This window comes from Lissotriton helveticus, chromosome 2_1 (assembly GCF_964261635.1).
Source record: "Lissotriton helveticus chromosome 2_1, aLisHel1.1, whole genome shotgun sequence".
In the NCBI taxonomy this organism is placed as follows: Eukaryota; Metazoa; Chordata; class Amphibia; order Caudata; family Salamandridae; genus Lissotriton; species Lissotriton helveticus.
In genome coordinates, this window is record NC_136059.1 from 959412300 (window position 1) to 959435134 (window position 22835).

At 48.6% G+C, this 22835-nt stretch overlaps 1 protein-coding gene across 3 annotated transcripts in view; it reads left to right on the forward strand.

Annotated features, from left to right (window-relative positions):
- Positions 1 to 22835, forward strand: part of TUT7 (terminal uridylyl transferase 7) — a 1540394-nt gene that overhangs the window by 294080 nt on the left and 1223479 nt on the right. For all 3 annotated transcript variants that reach the window (XM_078675707.1, XM_078675708.1, XM_078675706.1), the window contains exon 6: positions 3355 to 3406. In XM_078675707.1, coding sequence (XP_078531833.1) covers positions 3355 to 3406 — 52 coding nt within the window. The remainder of the gene's footprint in view (positions 1 to 3354; positions 3407 to 22835) is intronic.

Here is a 22835-nt window from a genome sequence, read left to right on the forward strand (position 1 = left end):
AACTTGGTGATGTCTAGAGGAACCAGGCATTCGTGAAGATTGAAACTCTCCTTTAGCCTACCTACTTTGTCTAGGTGGTTGCTGGTCCACAGGGGGGTCGTAGCCATCAATCTGCAACCCCAACCCAGGTATTTTGTTGCTGCCTGCCAGGATTTAAAAGTTTCATAGAGGAAGCTGTACAAAGCCCATATTAATTGCCAAATCAAACCAGGACAAGCTATCAATAATATATTATCAATAATATAATAGTAATACTTACTATCATCAACAAGGACAGAAAAGATGAAAGGGGTGGAGGTATAGCAATCATTCATAACAACAACATTGCCATTATGGAAGTGAAGACCTTCAACTACAGCACTATTGAATGTCTTACTGCCAACATCAAGACAAATGACAATAGAGCAATACTCTGCCACCTTCTATACCATCCCCCAGGCAACACCTCCGCATTCCGGGAACACCTCTCCGAACTGATTGCTCACTGCTCACTCGGTGACTCCAACAACCTAATTCTCGGAGAGCTCAACCTACGGTGGAATGATGCTATCAACCCACTAATTCAAACCCTAAACAGTCTCCTCCAGGACAATAATCTTTCCCAACTCTGTTCATTAGAAACGCACAATAAAGGCGCAACCTTAGATGCCATTATCGCTCCTCGTGATGCAGTTGCGATCTACCACATCCTCCCCGTGGACTGGTCCGACCATCACAACTTCCTATTCCACTTCAACCAAAAGGTTATTTTCCAGCCCCCCTTGTAAGACCCCCCCAAATGGTCTAGAAATCTAACCCAGATTCCCCTAGCCGACCTAGGATATGCTCGATCCTCCCCATCGCCTCTAATCTCCTCACCACAACTGAACTCACCTCGCACTACAACTCGAATATGACATCCATTCTTGATCAAATAGCCCCTCTGAAATAAATAAAAAAAACAGGAATATTCCATCAAGATCATGGTTTAACACTGACATCAACTCAGAAAGGAGACAACTAAGAGCCACAGAGAAACTCTGAAGAAACAATCCTTCCTTTGTCCTCCGGGAGCAACTCAAAGCAGCCCGCAGGAAGTATAACAAACACATCCAAAAGGAAAAAAACCTTGTTTTTCCGCACAGCGCTAGACCACGCCAAAAACAGGCCCAGGGAGCTCTTCAACATCATCAGGCAGCAAACCTCCAAGCCCACTGCCTCCTCAATGCAGGCTTCCAAAGAGCTCTGCGACAACTTCACCAACTTCTTTGAGGACAAGATCAACAAGATTGAGCTCTCAATGGACTTTGACATCATCCCCTCCCACAAGAGCATCTCGCCTGAGACAATCGACAATGAATCCAAGCCCCCTACAAAGCCCTGGAAATCTTTTACCCCGATACATGAAGCAGAGATAAGCAAACTAATCATCACATCCAATCCCTCCTCCCACGCACTAGATCCTCTACCCTCACAACTGACCCAAAAGCTGGTATTCTCCCTCGCTCCGCACTGGTGCAAGATCATAAACAGCTCCTTGAGAACCGGAGTTGTTCCTGAGTGCCTCAAAGTCGGTCAAGTTACGCCATTGCTAAAAAAACCTGGCCTAGACACAAAAGACATGAATAATTTCAGACCAGTTTCCAATTTACCTTTCCTATCCAAAACTCTGGAAAAATGCGTGCTCCTTCAACTAACTCAGCACTTCGATAGCATCAACCTCCTTGATTCCCACCAATCGGGTTTCAGAAAAGGCTGCAGCACTGAAACCGTGATCCTCAAGGTCATTATTGATATCTACAAATCACTTGATATGGACAAATGCTGCCTTCTCATTCTCTTAGACCTATCGGCAGTTTTTGACACGGTCAACCACAAACTGCTCATTAAGGTGCTTCAAGAATGGGCAGGTCTTGAAGAGGTGGTCCTAAACTGGTTCTCCTCCTTTCTCCGTAACCGCACCCAAAGAATAAAATTCAAAAACTTTGCGTCCGACCGAGTCCCCCAAGGCTCAGTGCTCTCCCCACAACTTTTCAACATTTACAAGGAACTCCTCACAATCCTTCTCAAAAAAGCCGACATCCCCTTCCATCTATATGCTGACGACACACAGATCTATCTCGAAACCACCTCCATTGAAGAAATTCAGAGACTCAATGACACACTCCGAGAAGTCCAACACTAGCTTTCGAGTAACCACCTAAAACTCAGTCAGGACAAAACTGAAATACTCCTCAACTCTAACAAAGAAGAGAACCCCCAAATTACGGAATGGCTAAAAGCGAATGATGCGCTCAACAGCAACCTCAACCTGGCGGGCTCTGTAAAATCACTAGTTATCTTTCTAGACCCGAACCTGGACATGACAAACATATTAAAAACCTCCGCCAAGAGCGCCTTCCTTAACCTGAAGCTACTGAACAAAATAAAAACTTTCATCTCGCCCAATGACCTCAAACAAGCCACTCAAGCACTGGTGCTCTCTAGATTAGACTATGGAATAGCAGCCCTCACAGGTACATCAAAGTCTGACCTTGCTCCCCTAAAATAACTTAACGCAGCAACCAGAAAGGTCACAGGAGTGAAGAAATTCGGCCTCATCTCACCCTCACTCAGAAAACTAAAATGGCTACCAGTTGAAATATGTGCTAGTTTCAGAACAGCCTGCCTCATGCATAAAGCCCTTCAAACAAGCAAACCTGAGTACCTGGCCTCCAAACTCAAAAAAGTCAGCCAGACCAGGACCATCAGGAGCTCGAACACACTACTACCCATCCCGCTGAAGGCTCTCACACCAAAAACTGCGGCACGGTCCTTCGCGGGTCACGTGCACAAAATCTGGAACTCTGTTCCCTCCCACATCAGAACTATCCGATCCTTTTCAAAATTCAAAGGTCAGCTCGAAAACCTTTTCCTAGATAGTTGCCTAGCGAAGGGACAGGAGCAGCAAAAGCGCTGATAACACTCTTGAAAGGCATTCCAAGTCCTCATTGCCCATTGGTTACACAATCCGCTAAAACTCACCGTCCATGTTTTTTAATTTTTTTTTTACTATTATTGTATTTTGTGATCCTTTGCAGAACAACTGTTGTAAAGCGCACCAATACCCTCGGGTCTGGCCAGTGCTATATAAAACTTTGGAATAAATGAATAAATAGTTGACATATTATCACTTATAACAAACAGAATATCAAAACACAGCTCCTATCAATATTGCATGCTTTAGTGATCTGTTTGTTTGCAGCTTAATATTGATGTTTTGTGTTTATTTTGAAAATGATGTTACTTGATAGTAAATGCAATATATAATTTTTATGAGAGCTTCAATTAGATTTTCATTAACTTGAACACTTTTTTTGTTCTTTTGTTTAATAGATGACTCAACCAGATGTTCTTTTACTCGTTCAAGAAAGCCTGAAGAACAGCAGTAAGTTATGAAATACCTTTATTTCTTTTTAAACATTTCTTCATCGATAAATTCACGTTACAGGGTGAATCAAGACAGGGAAAGCAAATGTGATTGAGTGTAGAACTAAATCACACAAGGCTAATCTTAACTATTAAAATATAGTATCATTTGTATCTATAGGTTAAATAAGGGGTAAAAAGCTACTAGGACACATAGCTATCTAAATCGGATCGGGCGGGAAAAAGAAGGAAGTATAGGGTCCTGAGAGAAATGAATGACACAACAGTGAAGCGGTATATCGATTGGAAAGATTTATATTGGAGACTTACGCCACATGGGTATAATATTGTAGTGCTGCCACAGTTGTGGAGAAACCGGTGTGTGGTACGAGGATTTATCTTGGGATTGTTCAGAGTTCCCGGTCTTGTCCGGGTGGTGGTTGGGCATATGTTTATACTCTGGTTGTCTCATGATAAGTGTGCCATAGTTCTGTATCACGAAGTACATGAGGGTTAATACGTCATTAAACACTAAAAGACAATAATTTCCATTACAGGGCACATCAACAATAAACACCAAAGCATGCAGTATAAGTAACATTGCATATATGAATCTGGACCCCGGATACAGTCCAAAAATCTGCATTTAATTTTTAAAAAATCAGACACTCCCAAAAGCTCCTAGAAATCTAACACATGTTTAATGCAAAATAGCTAGCACGCCTCAAAATTGTTCTAGGTGTGATTGGCAATGTGAGCGGACCAGCATTTAACCTTCTAATCTGTTGGAGCACATATGCTAAAATTCTACTCATTTTATACTACCTTTATACATTCCTTTCAATACAATAAGCAGAGGAAAGAACACATGCTCAAAATATAGCTCAAGGTACACACTAACGTGCAGGTGCCTGGCTCTTCTAATGGGAAGAATTTGAGATGGCCTTTAAGTAGATGCAGAGGGCTATGGTAGAAAGGCCGACTTCACTAAATCTGCAGTTCTCACTTGCCTATGCCAATTTTAAATGGAGGCTGCACTTACTTGAACTGTTAAGCTAAATGTGCAGTGTACAACACTGAATTTCAAAATGGTAATGCGTTTAAAATGTGTGTCAGTGTGCAATGATGCAAAGGCTTTAGTAATGCTTTAACTAGGTATAAAAGTGGATCAGTGTTATTGCAAGAAGCTGTATGTATATGTAAAATAATTGTGCCATGAGCCCCCATTCATTTGTTTCAAATTCAAAATTGTTACATTTATATTTTCTTCAAAATTGTCATTATTAGCAACATCAAGTGGGTTAGCATTGTCAAGGCCTTTATTTTTGCATGCATAGCCTCAGTTTAATGAAAACTTAGATGGTCAGTACAACAAGGATTACTGCTATAGCTATTTAAGCAATTTTTATTACCCATTTTGTAAACAAAGTAGATATCCAAGACAAGATGACACTCTTGTTCATCTCTAAGCCACTTTCAGTGTTGCGCATTTCCTGAATACTACTCCTGATGTGTTCTATCTGTCTGCTGTGGGAGGCATTAGGAATGTGAGAGAAACATTCTTACTCTACTATGACACAACCTTCGAACCCCCTCTTTGTTCCTGTGGCATTGTCCATTTCTTCTAGTATTTTGCCGTTGTCTAGTTTCTCTAATGGCTTTAATTTGTTAAAGCTGTCATTTTTATGACCACCTGTCTCACTTCCTCTCTTACCCTCTTTTCTGAATTTTAATTATTCAGAATTGGCATCTGCTTATTTAATCAGAATTGCTCTTAAGATTCACTGGATTGTGACACTTGTTTTTTGAGTCCCTAAATATTAAGGACATATAGGGGAAGCTGTGGCCTTAATGTTATGTTATGTTAGAAAAATTTATAACGCGCTCAGCTACTCGTGAGTGTCCCGGCGTGGAACCAAGGGGGATAGCAGAGGGCTTCACATGAACAAATGTGTCTTCAATTTTTTCTTAAATACACCAAGGTCCTGGATGGAACGCAGACCCAGAGGAAGGGCATTCCAAGCAACTGCCGCTTTAACTGAGAAGGAATAGCCCCCTATCCTATGACGCTTAAAACGCGGGACCTGGGCCAGAAATAAAGATGAGGAACGCAGAGGGCGCGTAGGCGTGTAAAAAGAAACGCGCTTCTGAAGATAGATAGGGCCATGCCCGTGAAGTGCACGGTCTGCCATGACCAATATCTTGAATTTCACCCTCACTGCCAGGGGCAGCCAATGATACAATCGCAGCTGAAGATGGACACTATCCTTGGATGACAGGCCCGATCGAAGACTGGCAGCAGTATTCTGCACCACCTGAAGCCTCCTCAGCCGGTCGCCAGGAATACCGGCAAAAAGGGCATTCGCATAATCCAGCCGTTACAGGATCAATGCGCAAGTAATTGTTTGCCTTGCATGCCGGAGGCAGGAGGGGAAAAAACATCTAAAAGATTTCAGTAAGGCAAAGCAGCCTCCAGCCAGCTTCTTGATGTGGTCCGCGAAAAAAAGATCTTCGTCGAACCAGGCCCCGAGATTTTAAGCTGGCTGCCCAGTAGAAGTGGGACATGAGAACTCAAGGGGCCAAAGCTGTTCTCTAAAATTTAGAGGAAATGTGCCACATGGCAGCAAGATCAGACCCTGGAATAATACAAGTTGGTGATCACAGGAATCAGGATACTTATTATGAGGCACACAGGAATCCGGATACTTATTTTGAGCTAAAACGTTATGCCTCATAAGTAGAATGTTTAGAAGTGGACCAAGTAGAACAATTTTTTGGGTCATAACATAATGAGGCGACCAAAATTGTTATCCCCATTTGTTCGGTACCGAAAGTGATGTTAATGGTCCCTAAAACAACTAAGCCTGTAATGCCTCAAGCAAAAAACTTGCAGTGGGAAGTATTGTCACAGAAATATGATAAAGTGGTTTCGAAAAATCTTGGAGGAAAAACAATACATCAGGCATTACAGTATCTACCATGTCAAACTCAAAGGACACCAATAAGGTACATACAAGGTCTGACTCTGCTGCCAGCGCAATTGAGGTTGGACCAAAAAGCTGAATATTACAGTGCCTAGATCAACACTGGCCAATGTTGGAAAAAGAAAACAAAATGTCAGGAGGTTTCGGCAGTGCATATTTAAAGACAAAGAATTCATGTATCTATTCATCTAGATAACTGGTTACTGAAGGGGACTGTTTCACCACTTCCTTCCATTACTGCATCGACTAGATGATTCAGCTTTTGTTCTGATTGGGATTTGTAGTTAATTTGAAAACAAAACAAGCATTTGCAATGCAACGGGTCTCACACTTACGCAAGTTTAAGCTATTGGCATTGTAAATGACAATGCCTTTTATGTTTTGGTTTTTGAAACCTAAATAAAACGCATTGTCATTCACAATGCCAATAGCTTAAACTTGCATAAATGCGAGACCTATTGCATTGCAAATGCTTGTTATTTAATCTTCTTGGATATCAGATGCGTTACCATGACCTCAAACAAACAGACCTAGAGATATACAGATATTGACAGAACTCAGAATGAGTTACCTGATCCATTAATTCAACAGCCTTGAAGAAGTCTCAGGTCTGCTCCCCAGAAGAAGGAAAACACGTGTTGACTGTCTGGGGTATTAAAGATTATTTATTTATTTGCAAAGTTTTATATAGTGCTGGCTAGACCCGGAGGTATCAGAGCGCTTTACATGAGGATCAGCGAGTTACAGGATACATAGTTATATCAGTTACATCAATTTGAATCAAAGAATCACAGGGGGAGTAGGAGGGGAAGGGAAGGAGACACGAACAGGGAGACGAGGAAAAACAATGTCAGATGACCGGCTGGGTAGGTGACGGCCAAGGGGCCAGACTCCTCTATAGCTGTATAGGACAGCTCCACCGGGCATTTGCCATGGTTGCTCGGGCTCTGCGGTAGGTAAAAAACAGTTTAGGGGTCTGCCCAGGGGGCGTCGTTATAGTTCAATCAAAGGGGGAGGAAAAGAGACACAAACGTGGAGACCATGAAAAACACTGTCAGATAACCGGCTGGGTAGGTGACGGCCAAGGGGCCAGACTCCTCTATAGCTGCATAGGACAGCTCCACTGGGCATCGGCCAAGGTTGCTCGGTCTCTGCGGAGGGTACAAACAGTTTTGGTATCCACCCAAGGGGCGTCGTCATCGTTCCATCGAAGGGGAAGAGAAGGCGACACAAATGGGGAGACGAGGAAAAACAATGTCAGATGACCGGTTGGGTAGGTGTCGGCCAAGGGGCCAGACTCCTTTCTAGCTGTATAGGACAGCTCTACCAGGCATCGGCCAGGTTGCTCGGGATCCGCAGTAACTAAAAACAGTTTTGGGGTCCGCTCAGGGGGCGTCATACCAGGCTGTGCCAACTGGTCATGCGCGTGGCCCCTCCGTTGTGCAGTTCAAGACCATCTGCAATAGGTAATCAGGCTTAGTCCGAATTGAAGCAGCTCCAGGAAGCATGCGCTGAGAGCGCCTTTGCTGGTGCCGCAGCTATGTATAAGCCCTCTCGCTCACAGAGCCTCTTGCCCCCTTGCTTACTTGGTCTTTTACACACACCCCCCATGAGCCCTGTGCTGTGCGTACCTCAGAGATCCTTGGGCAGGGGCCGTCAGTTGTTGTTGGGCAGAGCTGACGGATGGATTTAGTGGTGTACTGACGTGTCGTACACAAGGTCATATAGCTAGATTAATGCCCCCTTGTGTAGATGGCGAGCCTACAGTGTCTGTGATGTCAATGTGCTGCCAGTGCCTTCCCTATGTCCTTGTTACGGCGGGTGCCATTTTAGGGACCTACTGCGCAGTGATGCCTTTCACTTTGTTTCGTTTTGTTTTTGTCTGTGCTTGCTTGAACTCCGGAGATCTCTGTAGATCCCTCTGCTGTTCCTTAAGTTAACTTGGGGTAAAATGGAGGCTCTGCTCACTTCCGATTATTAGTGGAAAGCTGCGGATCTCATTTCAGCCACAGCTGCGGTTAACTCACTCGCTCACAGACACGTTATTCTTGCTTTGTGTGGGTTCTCTTCATTGGAGCGCCTCAGTTCTGCTGACCGGTACCCTTCCACCAACGGTAGATGGTGCCTCTGCTTCCTTTGTCCTAGCGCGAAATATAGTAGTTTCCCCTATCCCTTTGTTGCTGCGGGCGCCATTTTAGCTTTCCACCGCCCTGTGTTGTTCAGTTCAGTTTCGGTTTCATTTAGTCGGTCCCTTCACGTCGCATTAATTTTCCTTACGCTGCCAGATGTAAATTGCGAAATGCAGCCGACCCCTAAACTTCCTGAGTCTTAGCGTGAGGTGTACAGCTCTTGGCAGTATGTGTTAGGTGCACTCTTGCTAGCTGCCGTTGTTGCTGCCACACTCGCGCTCTCACTCTTTGGCCGCTATGTGCAGCGATCTGTGCATACCTCCGAATCGCCGTCAGCTGCTGGTAGGTGTTGGCAGGTGGGATTGGCGGTGTAACAGCGTGTCGCTCGCCTGTATAGTCACCGCCTTTGCGCCCGATTAACATTCTGTGGAGGTCTGGGATCCCATTGCGAAATGGATGATACAAGAAAAATATATGTGTTACTTTAGCAATAAATATGCTATAAGTATGTTGAATCTAAGGGTGTAAAGCATTCAAATATAAGAACTGTCCCAGCCAGATGGTGTGCAGAGGAAAAGGTTGATATACAAGAAGGTGTATTAGACCTCTTTGTGGTTAAGAAATATTTGAAGCTGCAGAAGGATCTGGCTGACTCACAGATCACTGATGTAGAGCTGCTAGATATGTCTGCAGATAAGTGGGGGTAGGAGTCCCCTTGTAATCCATAAGCACACACACGCGTGCATGCTCTCTCACACAAGCACACAAACGCTAATTGTATGTCTGCATGTTTTTTTTTTAAATTTAATTATTGATAATAAAAGTAAACAGTGGACAGTTACAAGGGTTACAGTATACTCAGCAGCCGTTCATATGCAAGTTGATGACACATGTATTGTATTGAATTGTATTGTATTGATGATTTGTAAAGCGCGTTGGCTACCCAGGGGCGTCCCAGCGCTGTAAAAAAAGAGTGAGTTGGGCTGGAGAGGCTGGAGTAAGAGAAGCTGAGTGAAGAATTAGATTGGAATTTTGCTGAAGAGCCAAGTTTTAATAATTTACGGAAGGTGAGAAGGTTAGGTTCTGATCTGATGGGGAGAGTCACATGGTGGACACATTATGAGCTCACAAAAGAAAACACTCATCACAATCAACACTTCTCTTCCGTATCGACCCCACAATCCCGCTACCTTCTTCTCTCTTGTCTAATCCTCTGAATCAGTATCACTTTCCAACTGGGGTGGTTCACAAATATTCCCTCTATATTCATTCCAGTGTCCCCAAATTGCCCCCCACTTTCGCGGACATTTCCTATGTAAATATACCATCCTTTCTGCAATCATTGAGGAGTCCAGATCCTTGCTCCAGTTTCTAAGCTCTGGAGACACAGCGGATCCCCAGGCTTTGGCCACATTCCGTTTAGCGTACATAATACCCAACGTTGCCCACGCTTGCAGGGGGCCACTGAGGTCATTCGGCTCCCAAATGTTCAAGAGACACCGTCTCGGCTCAGGAAGTAACGAGACATGAACACCTGTGATATAGTACGCAGTACCTTGATCCAATAGCGAGCTATCACAGGGCATTCCCAGACAGTATGGTAGAACGTTCCCTCCTCTCCGCAGCCTCTAAGGCAGTATTGGTGTGCAGCTCTGCCTATCTTGTGTAGCGTGACCCTAGTGTAGTAAATTCTGTGTAGGACTTTTAGTTGTATCAGTCTGAGCCGTGATGATAGCGCGGTCTGCCAATCCGATTCGTCAAGCTCCCCCAAGTCTGTCTCCCAGGCTACTTTAAGTCTATCCATAGGGTCAGGCATATTATTAATTAGCTTCCGATAAACCAGTGAGGTCGCCCTATGAAGCATGTGTTCCGTAAGCAGTCTATCCTCCAGGGGAGTGGATTCGGGTAGTCTTCCCTCTGCCGGGAGTACGGATCGCAGAGCATGAGTGATTTGCAGATAGCGGAAACGTTCTGTCTACACTAGGGCGAATTGTTCCGCTAGTTGGTCAAAAGTAAGGACCTCGCCTCGTCTATATATGTCTCCAATTGTCGAGATACCTATATGGTCCTAGGCCTCAAATCCCTTACTATTACAAAGACGGCGGGACACCCAAAGGGGTGTCATCTGCGTGATCATGTTTTGACATTTGAGACGCTTTGACGCCATGTGCCAGAGCTGCACCGTATGGGCCGTAGAGACCACCAGGGCTGCTACACTCCGGGGGTCGTAGAGCGCTGTCATCACTCCTCCGCCCCCAAGGTCGTACCTGTCCGCTTTGTACGCACGCTCTGTCCGCGGGGCATGGAGCCAGTGATTCACTATCTTAAGTTGTGAAGCCCAGTAATATAACTGAACATCAGGAAGCGCAATGCCTCCATCGTACAAGCTCCGTACCAACTTTAGTCGGGAAATACGTGGAGGTTTGTCCCCCCAGAGTAAACCCGCGACCAATGCATTTATGGTCTGTAAGTATTTCGGTGGCACCAGGATGTATACAAACCGTGGCAGCATCATCATTTTAAATAAAGCAGCTTTTCCGAGCAGGGTCAGTGGTAGGGTATGCCAATGCCTCACATCCGTGCGAAGTCGCTCCAGGTGGAGGCAGCAAATTATGACTATAGAAAAGCTCCCGATTAGGTGTCACCCACACACCCAAATATTTAAATGGTCCCTCAGGAACCCTTAAGGTGCAGTCGGTCGGGAGGGCTGGTGGGGGCCCATGGAGGACAAACAACACCGACTTGCCCCAGTTGATGGTATATCCAGAGGCCCTCACAAAAATCTTACAAATGTCAAGGAGGACTATGAGAGAACGCCTGGGTCGAGTCAAGTAAAGAAGAACATCATAGGCATATAGTGATATGCGGTCCTCCCATGATTCAGTCCAATGAAGACCCCTAATCATGGGATCTCGTCGTATCCACGCTGCCAAGGGTTCCAGAATCAACGCAAATAACAGAGGCGACGCGTACCACGACCCAGCCGGAAATCCCCGGAAATATGGCCATTGGCCACAACATGTGCCAGTGGATTCTTATACAAAAGTTGGACCCACGCGCAAAACTTCGGCCGAAAGCCAAGATGTCGCAGCACCGTGAAGAGATACGGCCACTCGACCATATCAAAGGCCATTCGCGCGTCTAAGGACAGTATCACAGCCGGTTCCGATAGGACTGGGATCTGTGCCATGACCGCGTTAACTCTACGGAGATTCAGAGCAGTGCTCCTGTTTGGCATGAATCCGGATTGGTCCGGATGCACCAGAGTCTCCAAATGTGGGGTTAGGCGCGCAGCAATAATTTTGGCTAGTATTTTGGCTTCCGCATTTAATAGCGAAATAGGGCGATATGACGCGCAATCGTCTGGGGGCTTACCGAGTTTTGGTATGGCTATAATCGTTGCAGTTCGTTGGTCCCTGGGTAGTTCCCCCACGGCAAAACTATCATTAAACATGTGCAATAGATGCGGAGCGATATGATCTGAGAAGTGCTTGTATAGTTCTATCGGGATACCATTCGGTCCTGCAGCCTTACCCGACTGCAGGGAATGGATAGCGTTTACGACCTCATCTATTGTAAAGTCAGACTCCAGAAGAACAGCGTCCTCCTCGGAAAGGGAAGGCATCCTAATATCTTTAATGTAGATCTGTGCCTCCTCCGAAGACATGTTCGAAGAGGATGTGTAAACCTCCTTAAAATAGTCAGCCAAAGTGTTTACTATGTTCGAGGGGGAAGTATGTACCTCACCACCGGCAGAACGGAGCAGTGCTATTGTCGTCCGAGCCCTATCCTTTCCGTCAAGCCATGCTAGAAGCCTCCCTGCCTTATTGCCTACTTCGTATACAATATGATGAGTGCGTGTGAGCCTTTGTGGGACCTGCACCCGCTGATACTCCGTGAATTCCTCCTGCTTAAGGCATAATTGACTCTGCGTCGCCTCCGTAGGAGCTAGATCGTGCTGGGCCTGCAGAAAAGCCAGGTCTCGCTCTAACGTTATCAGGTCTTCCTGTACCGTCCGCTTATGGCCTGTTATGGAAGCTATCGCCTGACCTCTTAGCACCATTTTATATGCTTCCCAGAGGACCCCTGGGGAGTCCACGGAAGTGACATTTTCTTGGAAATAATTTGTTGTAGTCGCAATCAAGTCCCGTCTAATTTTAGAAATCTGTAAATGGTGGGGTGAGATCGGGAAAATTCGCCTACGGGTTTTTAAGTGTGAGGTGTATATCATGCAAAGCGGAGAATGATCTGAGATACCCCTCGGTCCTATATTCACATCCATTATGTGCGACAAACAGTCGGTAGACACAAAGAAGTGGTCAATGCGAGACAGACTATTGTGTACCCCTGAATAAAAGGTATAGCCACGCTCCCCGTGGTGCCTGAACCTCCACCCATCCGTAAGACCCATAGCTTCTACATAGCTTCTACATAGCCTTTCAGCCTCGCCTTGTTCACTCCTGTCGTCCTGTTGGGATGGCGGTCAAGTTCTACATCAAGAATTGCATTAAAGTCTCCGCCCATTATGAGTTCACCCTCCGGGAGCGCGAGCAGAAACGCACTGAGGGCGGGGAGTGCTATTGAGTGCAGGGCAGGGGGAATGTACACCGAGACCACATTAAATCTTTTCCCTTCCCATAGGCAGGAAATCGCTGCAAATTGCCCGCCTGCATCCTTCCATACCTGCTGCACCAACACGGGTGAACTCCTACACATCAGGATTCCCACTCCACGAGAACCGGAGGAGAACTCAGTGTACCACCATCGTGTACCCCCATCGATCCAAGGCCTTACATGTCGAACCCACCAGATGCGTTTCTTGTAGTAGTACCAGTGTTGGGGCTGCCCTACGCACATACTGGAGTACCAACCCCCTTTTTATTTTATCTCCTAGACCTCGTACATTCCATGTGAGTAGGGTCAGGGGGGGTATTGAAGTCATATTCGGGGCACTATCGTTTGATGTTCTGTCAGCCAAGACCCCGTCCGCCATCAAGAGTAAAACTTCCCCGAAACTCAACAGCAGTCCCTCCACGCAATCACCTGCATTCTTGAAGTACTGTCCCAAACCAAAACTCAAAACAGAGTGCAACCAACCCTTCCCCCCACAAACAATGGGGGGAGGGGAAGGGGCCAATCCAAATTTGCACATAATCATTACAGTCATTTTCACCAATATCTCTGAAACACCCCACCCTGAAACCCCCATCCCCGACTTCCCTCTACCCCCCTCCCTGCTCCCCTGCCTGTGGACTGCAACTTGCCCACCCCCCAACTCGGCAGAGTGCCTAAGTGTTTCCCACCTGTACTATCTACATAGAGGCAAACCGGTCCCCCCCACCCTCGGCATAAGTATCTAATGAAGGTCAGGACGATGCAGCCCGCAATCGAGACTGTTTGCCTATGAAAAGTCGTCACAACATGTCTAAGTAAATACATTTCACCACATTATACACCTGGAATCACTACAGTCAATCCCCTTCTCCCAGTGGCATTCCCCGCTGACAGCTCGACCCCCCCAATACTTGCGAGTGGCCCTCAAGGCAATCCTCTCCGAAGTCTCTTGTGTCCCTCACTCCTGTTCCGAGAGGCCACTGGCCCCTAGGCCCTCCATCGCTGTTGGCTCCGGCTCATTTCTAGGGCCCCGCTCCGGTGCGCCGCGTCGTCTATCTGGTTCACCTCCGACTGTAGTCCATCTGTCAAGCCAGTCCCAGACTGCCTCTGGCGATTCCAAAAACCAGGATTTACCCTCCCTTTCGACTCTCAATTTCGCTGGAAATAGCATCGCGTACTTGAGATCTCTGCCCCGCAGTTCCTGTTTCACCGCCTGAAAGCTGCGTCGCTGTGCCTGGACCCGAGCCGTGAAATCCGGGAAGAAAGAAACCTCATAGTTGTCAATATTTAACGGGGGCCCGCTCTAGCAGTTTGGAGAATATTGTCACGGTCCCGAAAATTAAAGACTCTGGCAATAATAGGTCTGGGAGGGGCCCCTACTTTGGGCCGCCCACCCGGCACTCTATGGGCCCGTTCTAGGGAGAAGTATGCAGACGGCGACTTGGGCTTCAAATGCTGTGTGATCAATTCCTCCACATAAAGGTCAGCCGCCGGCCCCTCCGTTTTTTCCGGGACCCCAAGAATTCGAATGTTGTTGCGATTGGCCCTCCCTTCGTAGTCATCGAGCTGCTGTGCCATACGAGTCTGGCGTTTATGCATGTCCGACATTTGGCGTTGAAGCTCGGAGGTATCTTCCTGGAGTGCTGCCGTTACCACCTTGAGTTCGCGCACTTTTTCATTCGTCTGCTTGAAATCTGCACGCAGCAGCGATATCTCTGTTGTCACTGAGTCCATAGATGTGCGCATTTCCCCGATAGCTGCCAGAACATCATGGAGCGTGGGTTCTTTCGGCTGTGGAGACGACCCCTTCGCTCCGTCTTTGTCCGGTTTGGGCGATTCGACTTTCTCTCCACACTTTGAGAGCCGTGCCTGGGCGTTAGTCTTAGAATTCCTGTGGCCCGTCGCCATTTTCACCCTTCCGCAGCAGGCTAGCAAAGGAATTGCGACAAAGAAAACGCGTCAATGCGCTGCCACCGGCTTCCAGTATTGTAGGAACAGTAAGTGTCTCTCTGCAAAACACACACCGGTGGATACTCCTCACTCCCTCTGGTCCTTTAGCTGCTCGACACAGCCCCAGCCCCGTGCAGTTCACCAAGGAGGGGGGAGGGGACAGGGCCAATCCAGTCTCCGCCTGACAGTCCAGCCTGGCTCGGTCCGAGCAAGGCAGAACAGGAGAGGGCAAATTAGGGGTCCCGCTCGTCGCCCAGCGGGCCTCAGCAGTCCCCCAGTGTCACAATGCGTCTCAGACACTGCCCAGGGGCCGTTTTCCAGGAGGCCATCCAGATGGAGCACTTTTAGGGGATATCAGGAGGTCTTGGACCATGTGTTAGGATGACCAGGCGTCCCGGATCTGCCCGGACGGTCCCCGCTCTTCACCAGCTGTCTCAGGAGACCTCATGAAAGTCTGCTCAGGTCCCGGTTCTCAGAGAGGGACGGCCGATAACTGCCTTGGTGCATTTTTAGGTTTTACAAAGCACGAATAGTTAGCAATTGTTTCAAGAAAGTAACTTAATTACCAGGCAAGCTTCTGGGTTCAAAAGTGGCACTTCATGGATATTCTAACTGCCTGTTCTTGTAATTCGCAGCTGAGGAGCGCTGTCATTATGTGCGTTGGCATGAAGTAAAACTGTAGTCCCGCTTCTGTTTTAGTGAAATGTCCCGGTTCTTGGCTTAAAACATCTGGTCACCCTACCATGCGTGCCCCGGGGCGCGATATGTAGGCTGCCGGGGGCAGTTCGGGCCACGTCGCCTCTCACCCCCGCTGGTGCAGTGCCTCTCCGCCGTCGCTCCGCCCACTCGCAGGCAGGCCGCAAAGCCGGGACCGAAATTTTATTCCTTGCCCCGGGGCCGTCTCCCTCACCTCGGCCACTAGCGGCGAGCGGTCACCACCCTCCAATTTAAGAGCGGAGCCCCCGCAGCGCCTAACGCTGCCATGCCTCCCTCCACAACCAACCCGGCGGAGGGGGGAAGCCGTCAGGAGATGTCAAAGGCCCCGGGGATCACGCTCCGTCTAGCGCCTTGGGACCTCCATCTTGTCTCGCTCAGGCGCCTCCTCTGCCGAGCGCCCGAACGTCAGGGAAACAGCAAGCCGCCCGCCAGCCGATCGCTTCACAGCCTTCACGGGGGTGTCAGCCAGTCCAGCGGACACCACGGGAGGGCTAGTGTCCGGGGAAGTAGGCTGCAAAACAGGTTAGCGCCTCAGGTCGGGAAGAGCCCGGTTAAGCAGCGGCCATTCTTCACGGTCGCTTAGCCACGCCCCGTATGTCTGCATGTTTAATGACACAACCAACGCTTTTATTTTGACATGTCGATGAAACGACGACCATGCAGCGCTGTACTATCCCAGGTGTACATGATGCGCGGCATGCGAGCCGTGTCCAGATGGTGGGTATAAACCCTCATCCTGGCTATCCCAGGTGATCCTCAGGTGCCTATACCCAGCACCCCACTATCAGACATGTGTACTCTGTGCGCAGTGACGTGATCTCTGTACAGGTGGGTGTAAACCCTCGGCTTGGCTATCCCAGCTGACCCCAGGTGCCTATACCCAGTACCCCACTGCGACGAATAATTCATTTACTCCATTTTAAAACACTTACTGCTGGAACTTGCTGAGAACACTTTGGCGCCCTGCAGTCTCCTCGGTCCACCGCCAGTCAATAGCGGACTGTTTGTTGTGGAGGGAGACTCATTTCAAAGTGACTCACTTCCGGGTAGGGCATCAATAACCGCCATCTTGGTTGGGTCAGCGGTCTAGCATCTCCGCTCCCAACGAAGGTCCAGGCACTATATGTACAGCAAATGCCGCGAGAGCGCAGCGGGCGCGCCAAAGGCAAGCCCGTCTGTGCCTGTCCGCGCCTCGACCGGGCCCAGGGCCGGTCTCCCTAGACCATCTGGCTCCCAAAAACTAACATCAAATAAAAAGTTAATAACCTACACAACCACACAACTCAAGGATCTAAATAACTCCATTAACAATCATCACTGTAGCCAGTTGCTCCAACTGTTCGCTCAAATTGACCCCAACCACCCTGTTCCCATCCCCCAGAGAACATGCGCCTCATGTTAATTCTAATCGTATTCATTTTGTGCTCATTAATGCTCGTTCCCTTCCTAAGCACAAAATTGAAATTCAGGAATTATTAACTAATCATAATCTAGATCTTGCATTTGTAACTGAAACGTGGGGCGACCCTTCCGCAGGTCCCGACTTTTGTGCTGCTACTCCAGGAGGATACTGTTTTGTTAGACAGGATAGACCCTTAAACAAGCATTTACAAATTTTTTATTTATGTGTTGGTTTTGAAAACAGATAAATAAATGGCATTGTCATTTACAGTGTCAATAGCTTAATCTCTCGCAAACGCGAGACCTATTGCATTTGCACCCACAGAGAGCCACACACACACACACACACACACGGAGGGCCCCACACACACACAGAACCCCACACACACACACACAGAACCCCCCCCCCCACACACACACACACAGAGCCACACACACACACAGAGCCACACACACACACACACACACACATAGAGCCCCACACACACAGAGAGCCCCCCCACACACACACAGAGCCCCCCACTCACACAGACACACACAGAGCCACACAGACACACACAGAGCCACACAGACACACACAGAGCCACACAGACACACAAAGAGCCACACAGAGAGCCACAGAGCCACACACACACACACACACACACACAAAGAGGCACACACAGAGAGCCACACAGACACACAGAGAGCCACACAGACACACACAGAGCCACACAGACACACACAGAGCCACACAGACACACAGAGAGCCACACACACACAGAGCCACACACACACACACACACACAGAGCCCCCCCCACACACACAGAGCCCCACCACACACACAGACAGAACCCCACCCACACACACGGACAGAGCCCCCCCCCACACACACGGACAGAGCCCCCCCCCCACACACATAGACAGAGCCCCCCCCACACACACAGAGCCCCCCACACACACAGAGCCCCCCACACACACAGAGCCCCACACACACAGAGAGCCCCCCACACACAGAGCCCCACACACACACACACACACACAGAGCCCCACACACACACAGACAACGCCCCCCCCCACACACACACAACGCCCCCACACACACACACACAACGCCCCCACACACACACACACACACACACACAACTCCCCCTCACACACACACAGAGCCACACACAACGAGGAACAGGGGGGCAGAAAAGCGAGCATAACGAGGGAATGGGGGCTGAAAAGCGAGCACAACGAGGTAACAGGGGGTGGGGAGGCAGAAAAGTGAGCTCAACGAGGAACATGGGGTGGGGGGGGCAGAAAAGTGAGCTCAACGAGGAACATGGGGTGGGGGGCAGAAAAGCGAGCACAACGAGGAACAGGGGGTTGGGGGCAGAAAAGTGAGCACAACGAGGCAACAGGGGGTGGGGGGCAGAAAAGCGAGCATGAGGCAACGGGGTGGGGGGCAGAAAAGCGAGCATGAGGCAACGGGGTGGGGGGCAGAAAAGCGGGGGTTGGGGGGGCAGAAAAGCGAGCACGAGGCAACAGGGGGGTGGGTGGCAGAAAAGCGAGTACAAGGAGGAACAGGGGGTTGGGGGCAGAAAAGCGAGCACAACGAGGAACAGGGGGTGGGGGCAGAAATGCGAGCACAACGAGGACCAGGGGGGCAGAAAAGCGAGCACAACGAGGCAACATGGGGGTGGGGGGCAGAAAAGCGAGCACAACAAGGCAACGGGGGTGGGGGGGCAGAAAAGCGAGCACAACGAGGCAACAGGGGGGTGGGGGGCACACACACAAAACAGATTTCATACGAGGAGTCGCATGTGGAGACATACTTCTTTCATTTATCAAGAGCCCGAGTTTTTTTTTTTTTACAAATACCTTTGGATTTCAGGATCCATTGCTCTAAACAAGTGACTATGACTATGGATGCGAAATCAAAATGTAAGATTAAAGCGAAAAGTGAAGACTCGCAGATATGCGCGATCAAAATTAGCGTTATAATGGTGCCCCACTGAAACTGGCAGAGCTGAAGACTGTTCTATGCCGAGCTTCATTCAAAGTGCGAGACTCGAGCATCATACGTGCAGTTTCCGCAATAAATTATTAGTTTATATGAATACAGTCCCTGCACCCCAAAGCGGGGGTTGGGGGGGGCGGAAAAGCGGGGGTTGGGGAGGCAGAAAAGCAGGGGGTGTTAACAGGGGGGTGGGGGGGCAGAAAAGCGAGCACAACGAGGCACAGGGGGGTGGGGGGCCGAAAAGCGAGCCCAACGAGGGGACAGGGGGTGGGGGGGGCAGAAAAGTGAGCACAACGAGGCAACAGGGGGTGGGGGGGCAGAAAAGCGAGCACAACGAGGAACATGGGGGTGGGGAGGCAGAAAAGCGAGCACAACGAGGCACAGGGGGGTGGGGGGGGGGCAGAAAAGCGAGCACAACGAGGCACAGGGGGGTGGGGGGCAGAAAAGCGAGCCCAACGAGGAACAGGGGCGTGGGGGGCAGAAAAGCGAGCACAGCGAGGCGACAGGGGGATGGGGGGCCGAAAAGCGAGCCCAACGAGGGGACAGGGGGTGGGGGGGCAGAAAAGCTAGCACAACGAGGCAACAGGGGTGTGGGGGGCAGAAAAGCAAGCACAACGAGGAACAGGGGGGTGGGGGCAGAAAAGCGAGCACAACGAGGCACAGGGGGGTGGGGGGCAGAAAAGAGAGCACAACGAGGCACCAGGAGGGTGGGGGGGCAGAAAAGTAAGCACAACGAGGCAACAGGGGGGTAGAAAAGCGAGCACAACGAGGAACAGGGGGGTGGGGGGGCAAAAAAGCGAGCACAACGAGGAACAGGGGGTGGGGGGGGCAGAAAAGCGAGCACAACGAGGCAACAGGGGGTGGGGGGCAGAAAAGCGAGCACGAGGCAACAGGGGGTGGGGGCAGAAAAGCAAGCACAACGAGGCACAGGGGGGTGAGGGGTAGAAAAGCGAGCACGAGGCAATGGGGTGGGGGGGGCAGAAAAGCAAGCACAACGAGGAACAGGGGGATGGGGGCATAAAAGCGAGCACAACGAGGAACAGGGGGGTGGGGGGGGCAGAAAAGCAAGCACAACGAGGAACGGGGGTGGGGGGGGCGAAAAGCGAGCACAACGAGGATCAGGGGAGTAGGGGGCAGAAAAGCACAGTGTGGTGCCCTGGCAACGAGTGCCTTTCACCCAGGCATACCAATTTCCGGTGTCGTCTTTGGACACTTGTATTTAGCAACGAGAGCCTAATTTGCCTCCCCCGGTAGGATTCGGTCACGTTTTTTAAACATATGGCTGAATAAATGCTTTTACTTACTGCGTGTGGGGCAGCAATTGAGAGCAACTGCTCTTCTGCAATAATTGGGTGCCCTGCTTATGAACCAATTCAGGCTTTCAAATGCCGTGAGCTTACTCAGTTTGTGCGTAGGTGCGCGTGACATTTATTTGGCTACGCTGGGCCTGCTAATAACAATAATTACATAGGCTTGGATTCCTGCCCGAATTCGCACTTTGAGGCGGCGCGAGCACGTTTGATGGCCGCGGAGTTTTCTGTATTGTTTGTCCCGATTTTATGATTGACTGAGATTTTGATTAAAATACAAATGGAAGCCATTTCAGCGTTTGTGTCACAGGTGACGGTTGCATGGGTCTTGTGAGTGCACTCCTCTCAGAAATGCCCAAGCCGAGGCAGCATGGCCGCTAGAGAGGGAGGGAGGGGTGGGGGCCCGGGGAGCGGCAGAGGGAAGGGGGGGAGGCGAGTCGTGAGCGGGACGGAGGAGAACCTGCACACTTGTCACTCTTTCCTCCTGTAATGTACCTCATGTATTGTTTGCTCACAATTGTCACTTTTACCTCATGTTACAGCTCCGGAAACACCACCACGTTTCTCCGAGGCCCAGCAGAAATGCCTCGGAGAAACGCAGCGTCATTTTGGGATTCAGGGGCGTGATTTTCTTTATCTCCTCTTCCCATTGGCTGGAATGTAAAATTCCAGCCAATGGGAAGAAAAGAGAAAGAACCTAAAAAACATACCCCCGAATCCCAAAAAGACGGGGCTTGACCGGAGTGACGCCCCTCTCCTCCAATGGCTGGCCTCCGTTTAGGAAGCCAGCCAATGGAGAGGAGGGGCGGGTTCAAGCCCCACTCTGGAAAACATCAGTTCTCCCCAGCGAGACTGCGCAAGCGCAGCCTTCGCTAGGCGGAGACCTAAAAAGGGCGGTGGTTTGTTGATCATTAATCGAGATATTTTTACAATAAAAACCGAAATAATTAACTCATCGATTTCTCTAACACTCAATCATTCAGAGGAATAATGATCTATCGTCCACCAGGTCCTCTAGCGGTTTTTCTTAAAAATGTACACACCCTTATGGAACCAATGGCAGGAACTCCTGATTACACCATCCTGAGAGATTTTAATTTTCATTTAGAATACTTACAGGATATGGAATCCTCCTCCCTTATAACAGACCTCTTGTCAGTAGGCCTAAATCAGCTAGTGACAACACCTACTCACACGGCAGGTCATACCTTAGATGGACTATTTACTAGTAATACCAACATCTCTATATCCTCTGTTCTACCCTATACCTGGACTGACCACTCCGAAATAATCTGCTCTATTCAGACTACAAAAGCTAGGTCAAATTACATTAATCTTTGTACCCCGAAACAGGTTAGAGCATGGAAGAATACCGACATTCAACTCTTGCAAAAAATACTTTCCTCTACCCAACAGGAAGTTATAGCAGACCCCGATATAGTGGCTAATAACTATTCCTCTTGGCTATATGATGCCTTTAGCACATCAGTACCAGTTAAGAAGGTTTCCACCAATCGAAATATCCCGTCAGCTCCCTGGTTTTCAGAGGCTTTAAGACTCGAGAAACAACGATGCAGGAATCTAGAGAGAAAATGGTGTAAATACTATGATAATGCCAAAGAAGTGTATAAGGACTCATTGACCAAATATAAACATCTCATTGTGGTAGAAAAAAGTAAATACTACCGAACACAAATAGAGTTGGCCCAAAATTCCACCAAGCAGTTATTTCAGGTAGTAACCAAACTTTCTAATATACCTACAAGCACATTTACAGATGTCATCCGCCCTTTGCAACTCTCTTGCTAATTTCTTTGAAGAAAAAGTTCTTCAGATTTATTCAAAATTCTCTACGCAAGTGAAGTCAGATTCCCCTATTATAAATAGTTTGGCCAATGCCCCCGCTGCGGGGTTTGCAGAATTTAGCCAGGTTTCATCTGAACAAGTAAGAGAGCTCATTTTCTCCATTAAATCAGGATCTCCTCTTGATCCTTGTCCTCCTGCAATGTTAAAACTTATTCCGGAGCACATAGTCCCTATTCTCACCAATATTATTAACTCAATGTTTCTCACCGGTTCATATCCCCAGATTTGGAAGAAGACCATCATCAAACCTCTGTTAAAAAAACCAACCTGGAATCCACAGAACCTAAAAACTATAGGCCTATACCATGCCTTCCTTTTCCATCAAAGATTGTTGAAAAAATAATGAACATCCAATTATCCCAATTCATTGATCACAATAACCTATTGGATGCCAATCAATTTGGATTTAGAAAGGGTCACGGGACGGAGACAGCCCTCATCAAGGCCTCCGATGATCAGGATGATATTAGATGAGGGTGGTGCGGCGGT